At 44.4% G+C, this 16,539-nt stretch overlaps 1 protein-coding gene across 3 annotated transcripts in view; it reads right to left on the bottom strand.

Moving 5' to 3' along the window:
- The window catches only part of MYLK (myosin light chain kinase), a 344,455-nt gene that overhangs the window by 193,576 nt on the left and 134,340 nt on the right, over positions 1-16,539 (bottom strand). For 2 of the 3 annotated variants that reach the window (XM_023590948.3, XM_023590949.3), the window contains exon 3: positions 5,041-5,208. In XM_023590948.3, the coding sequence (XP_023446716.2) occupies positions 5,041-5,205 (165 nt within the window). In that variant the 5' untranslated portion in view covers positions 5,206-5,208. Of the gene's footprint in view, positions 1-5,040; positions 5,209-11,217; positions 11,443-16,539 lie in introns of those variants that run through there. The other variant, XM_012528021.4, reaches the window with a different exon arrangement.

Here is a 16,539-nt window from a genome sequence, read left to right as displayed (position 1 = left end):
GCCCCTCTTCAAAAGAGGTGGAAAGCGTTTGTACCCTCCACACCCAGGCTTGGGCTCCAACGGGGGAAGCAGCTTTAAAGAGAGGCAGGGAGGAAAGCAGGCAGAGCTCCCAGGGCTGCAGCAAGGAAGAAAAGGACCCTTCCCAAGATGGGGGCCAGCCTGGGCCTGAGAAGTAGCCTGAAGGCTTAATTTTAAAGTTACTCGCTCATAAAGAAATTCTGCAGGAGCCTGGTTACTGGAGAGCTGAGGTCCTGAGGTCAGGACTGAAACCGACAGCAGGACTGATTTGGGACAGAAGGGACATCTAGGAACAGGATTTGTTCCAAGGCCTGGAGGGAGGCATCAGCTGCAGGCAGGGTCAAGTGGCTGCTGCAGTGACAATTAAGATGTGTTAGAGGCAGAGCACCACTGACTGTTCTCAGTGGGTGACCCCATGGGGAGCTCAGTGTTTTATGACTACTGGCAACTGATGCTCAAAGGCCATGTCACTCCAGGTCAGCACCACTTTCTTCTCACCTCTTGGAGGGACACCAGGTTGTGATGACGCCCTGTTCAGCTTCATTTTGTGATCCCAAAACAACCAGCTTCCTCATTCTGGAATCATTTGGGGTGGTCCTTCCCTGATGCAAAACTTCTCTCTTAAGTTCTTTGCTGAAGTAATAATACACAATTTGCAGCATACTACTTTTCAGAGCACTTTTTTTTTTTTTACAGCCTTGCCTCCAAGTGTCTCTCTGCAAGTTCTCAAGATGGAGCTAGACACTCCCTCTCAACATCCTTGGAATAATTCTTCCTTCTGTATTCACTATATGCCAGAATGCTGTCAAGACACCGTTCTGGGTTAATTTCAGTCATGCAGTAAGTGGTAAAGTAACACTGCAGGCTAATTTTCAAAGATTTCATTCATTTTGATATATATTCCACATGAAATATACAAATTCAACTATTTCATCAATATAAGCAAAATAAAATTTTCACAGAGAATGCTATACTATAAGAATACTGCAGGAAGCAGATGTGGCTCAAGACATTGAGCAACTACTTCTCACATGGGAGGTCCTGGGTTTGGTTCCCGGTACATCCTAAAAACTAAAACAAGCATGGGAAGCAGATGTGGCTCAAGTGATAGAGCTTCCACCTACCATATGGGAGGACCTGGGTTCGATTCCTGGGGCCTCCTGGTGAAAAAGAAGAAGAGAAAGCATGCCTGCATGGCGAGCCTGTGTCCGCATGAATGCTGAAGCGGTGAGCACAAGTGCCCACGTGGTGAGCCAGGGCCTGCATGAGTGCCTGCGTGGTGAGCCAGGGCCTGTACAAGTGAGTCATACAGCAAGATGATGATACAACAAAAGAGAGACAAGGGGAGAGTCAAGGTAAAGCGCAGCAGAAACCAGGAACTGAGGTGGCGCAATAGACAGTAAACCTCTCTCCCCGTCACAGGTCTCCAGGATTGAATCCTGATGAATCCTTGCAGAGAGAAAATGAGAAGAGAAGACAACACAGACAGCAAAAACAGCAGGGCGGGAGGAGGGGAAGGGTAAAACTAACTAACTAAATAAATCTTAAAAAAAAACAAAGAACAAGCAAACAAACAAACAAAAAAACAACTCAGAAGAGCTAGTGTGGCTCAGTGGTTGAGTGCTGGCTTCCCACATATGAGGTTCCAGGCTCATTCTCCAGTCCTGGCACCATTAAAACAACACAAAACAGAATACCACATTGCAATACTTTTTTTTACTTTATGAAGTACCACCTACTAACTCATTTTCTTCTTACATCTTTGTAGGCCAGAAATAGAGAAAAAGTTAATTGCTTTTTTCCAGATAAGGACTTCTTACCTTTGCTGAGGATATGAATTGCCAACCAGGGAATAACTGATCAAGAAAGAGAACTGCAATGAGCTGACTCCTGGGTCAGTGCTCTTTCTACCCATCCCTGTGTCATGAGGGTACAAATCAAATAACTCAAAGGCATGTTTCCTTCATGACCTCCAAAGTCAAGAAAAGAAGTATGGTGGTTTGGAGCTGTATGCACCCCAGAAAAACATGTTCTTAAACTTAATCCATTCCTGTGAGTGTGAACCCTTGTAAGCAGGACCTTTCCAAGAGGCTACTTCAGTTAAGGTATGGCCAACCTCAATCAGGATGCGTGTTAATCCTATTACTGGAGTCCCTTATAAGCAGAATGAAATTCAGACACAGAGAACAAAAGCCATAGGAAGCAAGAAGCTGAAATTCAATGGAATTCGGAAAAGAAGGGAGAGGCCAGAAGAGGCCACCATATGCACTGCTATGTGTGATGGTAAGGTTATTGTATCAGCTTGGCCAGGTAATTGTGCCCAGTTGTTTGGTCAAGCAAGCACTGGGCTAACTGTAATGCAAGGGCATTTATGAACTTTAGTCACGGTTGACTTTATTGCAGTGGTAAAACATAGATAGCTCGTTATAATTACATCAATCAGGGAGATTACCATCATCTTAACCCAATCAGTTGAATCCCTTAAAAAGGGAATTGATTCCAGCATTGAGAGAGAATTTCCCAGCTCATCTTTGGACAGCCAGCATCTTTCAGAATTCGTCAAGAATCTTATTAGACTTTCATTGCAGCCCCTGGTTGTGGCCTGCCTACAGAACCTGGACTTGCGCATCCCCATGGCTGCATGAGAGACTCTGATAAATCTCTTACTATTGACGGATATCCCTGCTTGATTCTGTTTCCCGAGAGAACCCTGACTAATACACCATGTTACAGAGTTGCCCAGGACCAAAGATCACCAACAGCCAGCCCCAGAACACCAGTCTTTGGGAAGAAAGTCTTGCCGGATGTCACTATGATTTGGACTTTTTCCCAGACTCAAAACTGTGAGCTAATAAATTTCCATTGTTTAGACCAACCCACTGCATGGTATTTGCTTGAGCAGCTCAGGAAGCAAAGGCATCATCATGCTATAAGGAAGTTAAGCCATCTTTTCCTCTCCAAGTCTATCTGAATTTGAGGAAGGAGTTCATCTTTCAGGAGGATTAGGGTTGGGGAGTGGATATAGAGATAAGATTAGTTTTGCTGTCTAAGCCATTTCTTTTGTTTATTTTTTTATTTATTATTTTAAAATATATACTTCAGTGTTTTATTAAAGTATATTCATTGGGAAGCAGATTTGGCATCTGCCTACCACATGGGAGGTCCAAGGTTCAAACCCAGGGCCTCCTGACCTGTGTGGTGAACTGGCCCACACGCAATGCTGATGTGCACAAGGAGTACCATGCCATGGAGGGGTGTTCCCCACATAGGGGAGCCCCACACGCAAGGAGTGTGCCCTGCAAGGAGAGCGGCCCTGCATGATAAAAGTGCAGCCTGCCCAGGAGTGGCACTGCATACATGGAGAGCTGACACAGCAAGATGATGCAACAAAAGGAGACATAGATTCCCTGTGCTACTGACAAGATTGCAAGCAGACACAGAAAAGCACACAGCGAACGGACACAGAGAGCAGACAATGGGGCAGGGGAAGGGGAGAGAAAATAAATAAATAAACAAGCAAACAAACAAACAAAGTATACATACAAAGTTGTATAACCACTACCACTATCTACTTCCAGAGCATTTCCATCATCCCTAAAGGAAAGTCCACACTTATCAGCAGCCATTCCCTATCCTCCTTCCCCTCAGCCCTTGGTAACCACAAGTCTACTTTCTGTCTCTGTAGATTCGCCTATTCTGGACATTTCACATTAATAGACTCATACAATATGTGGCTTCTTGTGTTTGGCTTCCTTCATTTAGCATAATGGTTTCAAGGTTCATGCATGCTGTAGCATATATCAGAACTTCATTTCTTTTTGTAGCCATCTCAGCCATTTCTGACTCCCAAGGGATTCTTACTCTCTATTCTTTCATGCCAGCTGTGGCATGAGAGGATAGAGGACCACAGTTGGGGCAAAAGAATAGAACCCTCATCCTGGTGGTGCCCAGAGAGAAGAAATATATCCCTCAGGAATATCACCAACGTTCTCTTACAACTTTCTTCAAGTGAAAGATATGACAAAGACTATTATGTCTGGTCTATCAGCCACAGCATAGTACACAATCCAGAGCAGTCCTGGGCCATTTTCAAGTCAGTCATTGGCAAACCCATATGGTAAGGCCATGTGTCATCTAGGAAGACTGATCCCTTGACCTACAAGCTTCTAGTGACCCACTCTTAAAACTATAGATTCATAGTGTCATTAGGAATCCTTTATCACTTCAGTTGTCTTTTGCCAATGCTCAGATCAAACCCCTTTAGCTTCTAATGGATTTCCTCAGGTAGATACCCATGATTAGTCCCAGGACAAATATTACTTGCAAACCTTACAGACTTCCATGTCAAGTTGTGGTTTGACTTTCTGGCCTAAACCAGCAGTTTAATGAAAGTCTCTCTAATTGGGCATAATATTAGATATCCTTATAGCTATTCTTTAATACCCCATTCTTCTCTTTTCTAGTACAAGATGGACAAGGAATTAATCATGTCCATTTTTCAGAAAAAGAAATGGAGGCCCAGTAAGGACAAGAAGCCAATATTCTTTAGGAAAAAGTGACGGAACTGAAATAAAGGGTCCTATCTCCCATTCCATTACTCTGGATGCACTGATTATATACATAAAGGATAAACACTCCTTCTAGGGAAAAAGAAAGAGAAAAATTACAGTCATTTCTCAATTGTCCAAATTCAAGAGCACATATTAAACCCAAGCTGCTCTCTTCCTTCTACCAGGACTCCGACTTCCTCATAATCAGGCAGCACATACCCAGAACACAATCTACTTAACAGCAAAGGATTTTAGAAGGTCAACTTCCAATGTTCTTCCCCACCCTTGAGTTTCCCAACAGGGCCAGTGCCCACCAGAAACAAGAGACAGGACAAATTGGCATACATTCACTTTATATGTGGATGTAAAAGAAAACCAGGCCTCCTAGCAACCCAGCCTGCTGAGAAAAAGGCTCCAGAAGGAACCATGACTCCTGCTCCTCCCTCCCCTCACATCCAACCACACTTCTTACCCTTCCTTCAAACTTGGCAGTGTCTCCTTCTTTGATGCACAGATTCCGAGGCGGCAAAATAAAAGCAGGGGCCTCCATCAGGGGCATGGAGCCAATTCTCGAGTGATCCACAGTGAGGGAGGTTTTGGAGACATGTGTTGAAGCAACCAGCTTCACATCCCCCATGGCCTGCAAAACAGGAAGAAAGAGGACCAGGTCAGTTCAGGCAAAGTACAACACTGTCCTTTCAGGCATCTACCATTTTTGGCACTGCTGGTTGGAGCCTCAGTGTTGTTCCCATGGAGTGGGTCCCCAATTAGGTCAGGGTCCCCCTGGAGTTTCTCTCCAGGAATGAGAGGCTCTGTGCCTTCCATAGACAAGAGCCAAACCCTCAACTCCTCAAACCCCAAGGAGAATTTCCCATCTTTCCCTCTAAGAAAAGGCAGGTGGAGATAAGAACAGAGAAAATGGATGGCTTTTAGAGCTTTTACAATTGGTCTATAATCAGTACTGAATATTCACTGACCCAGCAGAAGTGATATCCTGAATGAGACATTTGTGTAGAAAGTAAAAGCAGATTTTCTCTAAACTGTGAGAGGTCACAAACTAAAAACAACAGGACATACTCCAAGAAAGGAAACTAGTTTGGGATTAAGATGATCAGGACCCCGAGTGTGGTGAAGATGAAAAAATTTGTGATTTGATGAAGGGAAGGAAGCAAGATTAGGGAAGGCATCCTACCTCTGGAAACTAGATTGTGAAAAAGACTCAAAGGTCACAGAATGTCAGAAAGGGGAGGTGTTTTAAGATTGTCTAAGCTAACACCTCCATTTATAACTGAGGTTCAAAGAATGGTGCATCACTGGCAGGAACTCCTTGGGCTCCTGGTCTGAGGCCAAGTTGGAACTAGACAAGATGTCGAAGGGGCTGCCAAGGCTAGCTGGAACAAAGGACCTGGCATGAGAAGTATTAGATGATTACCCATGTCAATGATATTCTTTTAAAAAGTTTAATTTTTTTGCAACTTTAAATATTTCATTGTAAAACCCGGAAAATATAATAAATTATCATTTAGAGTACCTTCTCTGTTTCACTCACTTGAGTATCCCATTTGTTCTAATCCTCAGAATAACTCCATCAAGTAAGTATAATCATATTTGCAAATGAGGAAGCTAAGTTCAGAAGTAGGATAATTTGCCTAACACACAGCTAGTGAATAGCAGAAGTGGGGATGGAACCAGATTTATCAGGTTCCAGAACTTTTGGTCTGCGAAAGAGTCTGAAGGAAAATGTGAAAATATTCATAATTCTGCGACACCAGAATTATGGATATTTTCAAGTTAGTGCATCTCCCTCCCATTTTTTTCTATGAATAAAGAAAGATACAGTATTTTACATGGTTGCAAGCATACTTTATTTTTTTAATTTTAATTTTTTAAAGATTTTTATTTATTTCTCTCCCCCCACCCCATTGTCTGCTCTCTGTGTCCATTCGCTGTGTGTTCTTCTGTGTCCACTTGGATTCTTGTCAGCGGCAATGAGAAACTCTCTTTTTATTGCGTCATCTTGCTGCGTCAGCTCTCCGCGTGTGCGGCGCCACTCCTGGGCAGGTTCTGCTTTCCTTGTGCAGGGCAGCTCTCCTTATGGGGCGCACTCATTGCACGTGGGGCTCCCCTACACAGGAGACATCCCTGCGTGGCAGGGCACTCCTTGCACACATCAGCACTGCACGTGGGCCAGCTAACCACATGGGCCAGGAGACCCTGGGTTTGAACCCTGGACCTCCCATGTGGTAGGTGGATGCTCTATCAGTTGAGCCAAATCCACTTCCTGCAAGCATACTTTATAAACAGATGTTTTCCATTTTTTCCCAGGATTTTTCTTAAAATAAGGAGGGGGTTACCTTTAAGATATTTGGTTTTTAAACATTCCATTATATGGATGTATTACAGCTTATATAACTATCTCCCTCTTCTGGTCATTTGAATGGTTTCTAAATCCCTTTTATGGTAATAATCTCTGTGATGAACATATCTGCTTAAATCTATATCTGCATTCCTGGTTATTTCCTTAGGATTGATTCAAGAAGTGGAGTTATTACAGGTACCAGTCAGGGTTCTTTGGTTGCAAACAAAAGAAACTGACTCTCATTCTCTTAAGTGAAGAAAGGATCTGTTGGAAAGATAGGGGAGGAGTAGTGGGAGAGAAAGGGTCTCACAAAATCCATAGGAAAGCGCTGGAGAGCCAGCAGGCTGGACAAGGGAAGCTGGGTGATGAGACCCCAGCCAGGGCACAGGACAGGACCCTGCTCCAGTCCCGCTGGACACCAGCTGCCACTGCCTGGAATACATTCCAAGTATACTTGCTCCAGGTTCCAAGTCCAGGTGGGAGCCCTATCAGGCTGAGACTGCTCCAGGTCGTGATAATGTCTTACCATGAAATCCTGGTCATCCAGGTATTGCCTGGCACCTGCGACAAACATCTACTGAATTGAAAAACAGCTGTATCCCTAGTCTTTGTTTTTCTGTTTCCTTTCTTTGGGTATCTGTCTATACTCTGAAGTCCCATGCTTGTGAGTCAGGGAAGCTGGCACAAACGAAGAGTGGCGTTCAGGACACATAATTAGTTTGTTTAAATTTAATAAAGTCTAACAAATATAAAATAGGGATACATCTTAAGAAGAATGACAAAGCAGCAAAGACCTAGGTTGTTTGCTACAGGGCACACCTGCTGCTTGGAAAGCCCAGATTTCTCTTTCACTGATAAGGTGCTGATTTTTGAAAGAGACTCCTTCTCAAAGGTCAGCACTCCCAGGCTCAGGGCAGTAATGTAACAAAAAACAAACAAACACTATGTAGCACAAACTATCTGCCAGGAATTGTTGTAAGCACAGTACACACAGCTCATTTCCTCTTCACAAGGACATTATCAGACAGATAATCTCATTATCCTCATTTTATGGATTAGAAACCTGAGGCCCAGGGAGATTAATAAAGTTGCCCAAGGTCATGCATTTGGTAAAGGACATAAGTGGCCCTTGGACCCAGGCAGTCTGAGTCACAGCCCCTAGTCCTAACCATCACGCCCTCTCGCCTCTTTTAGTTGTCAGTTAATGGGAATGGGGTTTGAGGTTGGGGTAACAACGGAAGAAGTCAAGAGGTGCTACCACACACACGTACATTAAGATTTCTTGTATGTCAAAACATGCCATAAACAATATTAAAAGATGACTGATAATCTGGGATAAATGAAAGGACTAGGATATTTTACATTTAAGGGAAAAGTGGACATCAGATAAATGGGCAGAAGATATGCCTTGGACAGGTCACAGAGGAAGACAAATGACCAATAAAGAAATGAAAATTTCTTAGCCTCAATAACAATCCAAAAGTGCAAATTAAAAACAAGATCCTATTCTTTTTAGCTAATTAAATTGACTTTTTTTAAAAAAAAAAGGTAATATACAATGCTGGTGACTACAGTGAAACAGGCATGCGCATCCCCTCCTGGTGGGGACATAAACTGGTGCAATCTTCCAGAAGCGATTTGGTAAAATAATCTTAAAAAATGCCATCTCTTTTCCCCGTTAATTCTACACTTACAAATTATTATAGGGCTTTCCTATCAAGATGCAGCCCAAAATAAGAATGCTAATCACACTGTTTATTGCATCAAAAGCTGAAAACATTAAACAAAAAAATCCAGTTAAATATCCAACAGTGAAAACTAGTTAAATACAGTTGAATATCAGGTTGCTTTATCAGTTTATGTTTACAAAGGAAATAATGATATGAATTTAATGACTTACAACTTTCATGATAGAATTTTAACAGAAAGCATCAGTATATATTCACTCACTCAATTAAAATGTTTATTGGATATCTACCATGTAATAGCAGAGATATCACAACAAACAATTGGACGCATGTGCATGTGTGTGTTGAGTACAGTAGCATGGCAGTGGGGAAGGAATGGGTTCTTACATCGTGCAGAGCTACACCCCAGGGAACACTGTTCCCTCTGCCTTCCTCCACTGCCATGGAGATGACTGATAAACTCTGTGCAGCCAGGTCCTGGGCTGGGGTGGCAGTGGGACAGGTATTATGAGAACCAGACCTTTGTGATCCTGCCACAAATCCAGGGGCACTGCCATTTTCCAGCTCTATGACCTTATGTAAGTTATTATAACTCTTGGCCTCCATTTCCTTTTCTGTAAAATGGGAATGATAATATCAACCTCACAGGGTCAAGGGGAGGATTTATATCAGGATGTATGTAAAGCACATACAGAGCACCTGACACAAAAAGGCATTCAATATATGGTAGCTGTCAACATCATCCAGGCCCCAAAGGGAACCCGGTTTCCCCACCCAGCAGGGCACATACCCTTTCCACCAAGGACAGTAATTAGCCCAAGCCAGCTCTTCAGAGCAAATATCTGCATGGGGTTGTCAGATTACAGCAGTAGGAGGCAGACAGCTGACTTTTGTGAGAAGGTGGGGAAAGGAGGTCCTGAGGCCCCTGGCAGCTTCCCTCAACAGTGCCACACCTGTTCTAGCAGAGCCATTTAGTATGCAAGATGATGCCCGACATTGCACTCATTCAATATCATTCAGTTCCAAGGTGGGTCTGATTATGCCCCAATGACAAATGAAGAAACCGAGACTCAGAAAGCCAACTACACTTGTCCAAGACACATAGCTAAGAGGTAGAAAACAAACCAAGGTCTGATTCCAAGGTCATGCTCTGCCAGCTTCCTGGAGGCCCCCACAGCCCAGACTAAGAATTTCTTGCCATCTCCAGTAAAGGGATATACACTAGGCAGAGGCCTGGGGGATTGCACTGATGAAGGCTGGTAGGGGTTGTGCCTCCCCCTTGTCCTCTCAGGTCCCACCTTTGGAAGACACCAGACACTTTTCCACATCTGCTTTCAGGGGAGTTGGAAACAATGAGTGGTGGCATCAGGCTTAGAGCCTTTTCTATAAATGCCCTTGACCCAAGATCTTCTGAGGTTCATGTAAATCTCCTAAGGGCCCTGTATGCTTATCATCAAAAGAAATATGCTCTCCCCCAAGAACATAGAAGGCAGGAGTCATCCATCCCTAAGAAGAGTCTGGCTGCAGGTTAGAAAAGAAACAATCAAGTCAACACAGCGAGGAAACACCTAGGTCCTGCGATGTGGTCTGGGAGGGAGAGTTACTCCCCCATCACGTGGGCAGGACCAGAGTCCAGCCCCAAGCTGGCCAGTCACACCAAACAGCTCCACTCACCCTCAGCCCATCATCCCGCCCACTGCCATCATCAGCATAAACAGATTCCTTCCACACCGCCACTAATGGTTACTGAAATATTTTGAATGCTCTATCAAAAATAATAACACTAATAAAATAAATCAAGTGGAACCATCCTAATTCCCTGATAATTGCTCCCAAAATCTGGTGACCACATTCCGTTCTAGAAAACCAGAGAGGCTGGGTGATTTCTGCAATAATTTCTCTATCAGCAGAGCAGTGTTCAGTGACTGGAATAGAACACAGCCAGCTAGGGAGTTTCATTCAATACCAGTTAAATGCAGCTCAAAGGATAGAGAAAAGGAGGAAAAAAGGGAGGGAGTTAAAAAGACCAAGAGTCTGACAGCTGGAAGTCCCCACGAAAAAATGCTTGGGCCAAAGCTCACCTCGAAGTGAAGTTTTCACAAGTAACATTTTTAGTCATTCAGAGCAGCACTGAGGCAATTTAACTTTCATTTGATCCAAAGCATTTTAAACCAGCAGTCCCTTTTTCTACCCAAAGTGTACACGTTTTAGAGTATCAGTTTTCTTTAAGCAGTTTATCCGTCTGCAGGGCATCCTGGAAATGCCGTTCCTAAGCCTCCTATGGGGAAGGGCTTGCCAGCAGCTCTGCACTGCCAGCCTGGCAGCCTGCCTTCAGCTCACCCCACGGCACATATCAGAGCACAGCAAGTCACCAGGTGCAAATCCCTCAGGCACTGACAGCTCCCGCCCTCCCCACCTTAATCCTCTCTGCAGTGCACTCAAATCCTGACAAATTCCCCAATCGCTCCTAATCCCAGAGTGAGCGGCTCCTTGGTCGTGCCCCTTGGTCTGCCCCGCTGATCTGCCGTGACCCACCTGAGCAAACCAGTGGGGCAGGTCCCAGTGGGCCAGGGCCGCAGACCAGTGACCAGAGCCGCCTTACCGTGGCCTCTCCCCCGTCAGCTCTCCCATGAGTCAGGACGTCGCAGGCAGCCACCTTCACCACTGGACCGAAGAGATTTCTGCCCCAGGTCCGTCTGGAGAATTAAGAGTGAACGGGAGCTGGGGAGGGAGAGCAGGGAACGCCACAGAGCCTGGGGCCAGACTGAAAAAATTAAGGGCTTTTGTTCTGACTCTGCTCACAGATGTTGCAACTTGCCTTCCACTGTGAGCCGCCAACTTCACCCGGTCCAGAAGATCTGTTGTTCTAATCCGCCCAGCTGGGGTGACCTTTGAAACCTCTGGCTGCTGGCTGCAAAGGCTCTCAATGGAGTTCCGGAGGAACCAGGGGTGGAAGCACACAGGTTTTTACTTGTTTGCAGCAGCAGATTCTAATCTGAGTGTGGAGCAAAAGGAGCTGAGTCTTTGGAGGGACTGGGCACATCCCAAACTCCACATCTGTTCTGGGACATCATTCCAAGCCCTTGGCACATCTGGCGTGGGGTTACCACCCAAGGCTCATAGGAAATTTGCCTCCTGAGACCCAGTTCCTTCCTCCTGAAGCTGAAACTCTGTTTATAGATCTCTATAACAGGAGGCAATCCCACACAGCAGACAGATGAAGAACTCCCAGGCTGCAATTCTCTTAAGGTGTTGGACTGACATTGAATCAGGGTCGACAGGCTGTGCTAGTGCCATGCCCAAGAGCTTGCAGCGCTGGTCCTAACCCATGGAGGGCTTCAGGAACTCTGCTTGGGGAGCACCTCTAAAATGTGGTGGCAAGCTGGTGCCCAGCCCAGGCTCTCTCCTTGAGAGGACAGAGGCACTTCCATAGTGCCAAGGGAATCTCTCATCCTATGCAACTCACACCCTGGGACAAACTGAACATCTGAACTAGGAATGACATGAATTTAAGTATTTTCACTGGGTCCTGTCTGATTCTCTAGTAACTGGTATTGTCACAACACCTAGGTGACGCTTCTTTCCCTCTAGCTCAGCAGTTCTCAAATTTTTGGTCTCAGGACCCCTTTATTCTCCTAAAAATTACTGAAATCCCACAGATACTTTGTTTCTGGCTTATAGCTATTGATACTTACTGTGTTAGAAATTAAAACTGAGAAATACTAATACTACATATTAATACAAATAACATTTTTAAAAGAAAAACAACTATATTTTCCAAAACAGAACAAGTTTAGTAAGACTTGTTTTACATTTTGTGCAAATTTCTTTAATGCCTGACTTAATAGATCCTGCATTTTCCTATCTGCTTCTGCATTCTACCACAGTATTTGTGGCTGCTGGAAAACTCCACTGTATACCTGAGAATGAGCAAAAATGGCAAACATCTTATAAAAAAACTTTGAACTTCATGGGTCCCCTGAAAGGAGCTGGGAAAAAACGGTTCTATCGGAGTGTTGGGCATGTGGCTTTAAAGGATAGGTGGGGAAGGGGGTGAACCAAACCCCTAATTTGAGCCCATCCTTCTTCCTAGAGAGAATAGTTGAACAACAAATGTGGATCAGGGAGATTTGAAGCCCAAGACAGATAATTAATGAAGAGAACACCTTTAAATCAGTTAATTCCTTGACCAACACTGACTCTATACCCCCAACTCTGGAAGATCTTGCACATGGTAGATATTCAAGTACTTTTTTGGCTGGATACAGGAATAAATGAATCCAAGAAAACATGCTGCTCACTACTGAGGAATGGCGGTGAACCCAGATCTAAGTTTTCTTAGGCAGGGACCTCTGGTGGGTAAAAGGTCAGGGTAAAAGGACTGGAAGGTCATTTTGAATTGGACAGAACCAAGGATAATGATTTGGGTAAAAACATGGAATGTGCACCTATCAAGTCTGTGGGAGACACTAAGCAAACAGAGCAGCTGGATGACACCTGTGTGGTAGGTAGGTGAGTGGGGAATAAATACACGCTTGAAAGATCAGTAAAATGGACCAGAGCTTGACAGGAAGTTAAAAAGGAAAAAGAAAAAATGAATTCCCATACTTAGATTTAAAAATAAAAACAAATCAATTGCCCAAGTACAATATGGCTGATTGGAAACAATGAACAAAGATGCCTGGTCCACTGAACCAAGGCCAGATCCCATGTTAGGAGTCCTCATCAAATCCCTTATAGTACATATCATATTTGGCAGCCAGGTACTTGTGTGGTTATTTGCTAACACTGGTTACTCTGACGGAAGGTAAGCCCCACCAGGTCCAAGGTCCCGTGTGTGTTGCTCACTGCTGTATCCCCAATGTCTAGAATATTGGTAAGCACATAATAAGTTCTCCATAAATACTTATGGAACAGATGAATGGATGAATGAATAGGACTTTCTGTTTTTGGTTTAAAAAAAGATAAAATGTCATTTCCAAACTATAAAGTCATTTTGTTTTGTTGTATGGAGAATCTTGTAAATGTCATGAGAGGACACAGGAAAAGAGCAGATGAATAGGTCACAATGATGAAAAACCTACCCCTCTAGGTCTATAGGTATTTAGCTCCAGACACACAGATGCCAGACACATGGCATGTAACTCAAGCGCATCCTTTCTACTCTTTGCTTCTCGGTCTTCCCTGTCTGTGAATTGGGTATAATCATATCCTGCCCTTGGTACACTTAACGGGTTTCCTTCCAGCATCCCTGCGCAGTTAGGATTCCAGTCCCTGGTTTCCCACAAAGCCAGCCTGCTCTTATTCCTGAGCTACCAGTCAGCCTCTCCATCCCCATGGCTTCCTAGGCCTTTCCTCTTAGAAAACACATTAAAGGAGAAGCTGGGATTCTGCAGGGAGAAGAGCTGCCCACGTCAGCCAGGCCACATCAGCAGAGCAGCAGACCACGGACGGGAAGAGGATGTCTGCTCAGCAGCACACCACCCTGAGTGCCCACAACTTTGGCAGAAAGCTATTTTTAAATTCTCTTAAAAGGGGACACAACACACACACACAGATCCAATCAAATAAGCACACCCAACCGCACACACGGTGTAAACCAGAGAGGCCTGGTCTCCTGGAGCTGCTCTCTTCCTGCTGGGATTCTTGCTTAATTTGGGATTTAATGAGAACAGGCTGAGAGAAGTCTTCAGCAACAAAAATCATATGCAAAAAGAAATCAAAGCCAGAACCAGAAACTCTGATTATAACTAAATTAACAAAGTGAACAATCTAGCAACAATCCTAAAGTTCACTCATTTCAAAATCAGGTATCACCCTTACAGAAGTGAGTTTTGAGGTCTCAAGTGTGTTTACCCAACTGCCATCACTTCCATTCCTTTCTCATATGCCATGCCCCCTCCTTCCATTCTGCTAAAGTGAGACATTATATCTGATTTTTTTTAAACCCCATGAGATGAGCATTGAGAGCACTCAGGTGGGGGCGGCCCCACCACCCCTAGTCAGCCAGAGTTCAGGAATCAACCCTGGATCAGGAGCAGGGCTCAAGCCCCCCATCTCCCGAACGATGGCTCCACGTCCCACACAGCGCTCTCTATGGCTGGACTGTTAGGAGACACTCTCTGAACATCTTAGTTTACTCATCTGTAAAACGGAGCAGTACCAATCCCAACCTACTATGCAGGGTTGTCAGGTGGGTCAGCAACACGCAAGACAAGCAGCCCGTCCCAGGCCAGGGCTCAGAGCAGGTGCTCAGTGCATGGCGGGTGCTGCTGCTGCTCTTACTGTTGATGTTATTTTAAGTTTTTTGTCAGAAGCACAGAAGATAAAAGCAGCCTTGACCAGGGAGGGAGGCAGGCAGCTCCAGAAGATGAAATGGAATAGAACCATGAATCTGGAGCTCACTATGGCTTCACTTCTAGCCAGCTGTGTGGCCTTGAGAAAGTCACTTCCCTTCTCTGGTCCTCTGTCTACACGGCCTAATGGCTGTCTGGACCCTTTTTACCCTAGGGCACCTGTTTCTCTAGAATTACCACCAGTTCCCCACAGGGCATGTGAGCAGATGGGACAGGTTCCAGCAGGGGGGGCCAGCCCAGAACAGGGCCAAGATTCTGCAGGACATGGGAGAGAAGGCAAATCCTCCCTACAAGAAAAAAAGACTTCTGTTCTAGGCCCACAGTGCCTGGCAGGCGAGTCAGGCAGGTGCACATGATGCTCAAGGCACACCTGTGAGACACCAGCACAGGCCATGAAGGCTGGGCCAGTGCAGGACGTGCTTGCCTATGCAGGTGGCCCAGCCATCAGCCCTGTGGTCAGCTCCCAGGTTAAGCTCTCTGATTAGGTGAGGCCTGTCAAGAGAGGGGTTGGCATTAGAAGCACTGCAGAAAATCCCAAGGGGAATGAAAGAGAAGAAAGAGAACTATAATAGCTACCGTCTCCAGAGTATTTACTGTGTGTCAGGCATTGGACTAAGTACATTCCATCCTCATTATTTGTGGGTTCCATATTTAAAAATGTGCCTACTCGCTAAAATTTATTTGTAACCCTCAAATCAATACTTGTGGCTCTTTCGTGGTCATTCATGGACAGATGCAGAGCAGTTAAAAAATTTGCATTGCCCAGCATGCACATTCCCAGCTGAGGTTGAACAAGGCAGTGCTCTGACTTCTTGCTTCAGTTCTCACACTGTAAACAAATGTCCTTTTTGCATTATGTTTAGTGCCACATTTTCCACATTTTTGGCTTTTTGTTGGTGATTTCACTATTTTTAATGGCCCCAAACATATGCTAAAGTGCTGAGTAATGTTCCTAAGCTCAAGAAGGCTGTGATAAAAATAAATAAATAAATAAATAAGAAGGCTGTGATGTGCCTTACAGAGGCTTTGTTGAGGCATGAGTTAAAGTGCTGTTGGCCATGAGCTCAGAATTGATGAATTAACAATAGATTTTAAAAAGATGCCTTAAAATAGAATACATAAAACAAGGTTATGTATTGACTGGTTGACAAAAATGTTGTGGCCAGAGGCCTGCAGGAACGTACGCTTGTATTTCACATAGGAGTTCACTAATTCAGTGTTCATAGCGACTTTATAGAACACAACTACTATAAATAATGAGAATATACTATACTTAAGTTGACTCACTTAATCCCTTAGCAGAGTGGCAAATATTACCAGAAGAATTAATGGGACAGGAGATTGGGGAATGTAATTAGCACCTAAAGTAAAAGGAATATATTTCTTTTCTTCCTACCACTTCATCTACTGTCACCATCATCCTTCCGGGTCAGCCAACATTTAGTAATGTGAGTTATTCTGAAACTGGAATCATGGTCAGGAAGTTGGGTGGGGATGGAAGAGACAGTGGGTGGGTTTGGACACTCAACAGCAATATGGGCATACTGTTGGTATGCAGTGTCAGAGGA

The sequence above is a fragment of the Dasypus novemcinctus genome, chromosome 4 (assembly GCF_030445035.2).
Source record: "Dasypus novemcinctus isolate mDasNov1 chromosome 4, mDasNov1.1.hap2, whole genome shotgun sequence".
NCBI lineage: Eukaryota > Metazoa > Chordata > Mammalia > Cingulata > Dasypodidae > Dasypus > Dasypus novemcinctus.
This window is presented reverse-complemented; position numbering and strand designations above follow the sequence as displayed.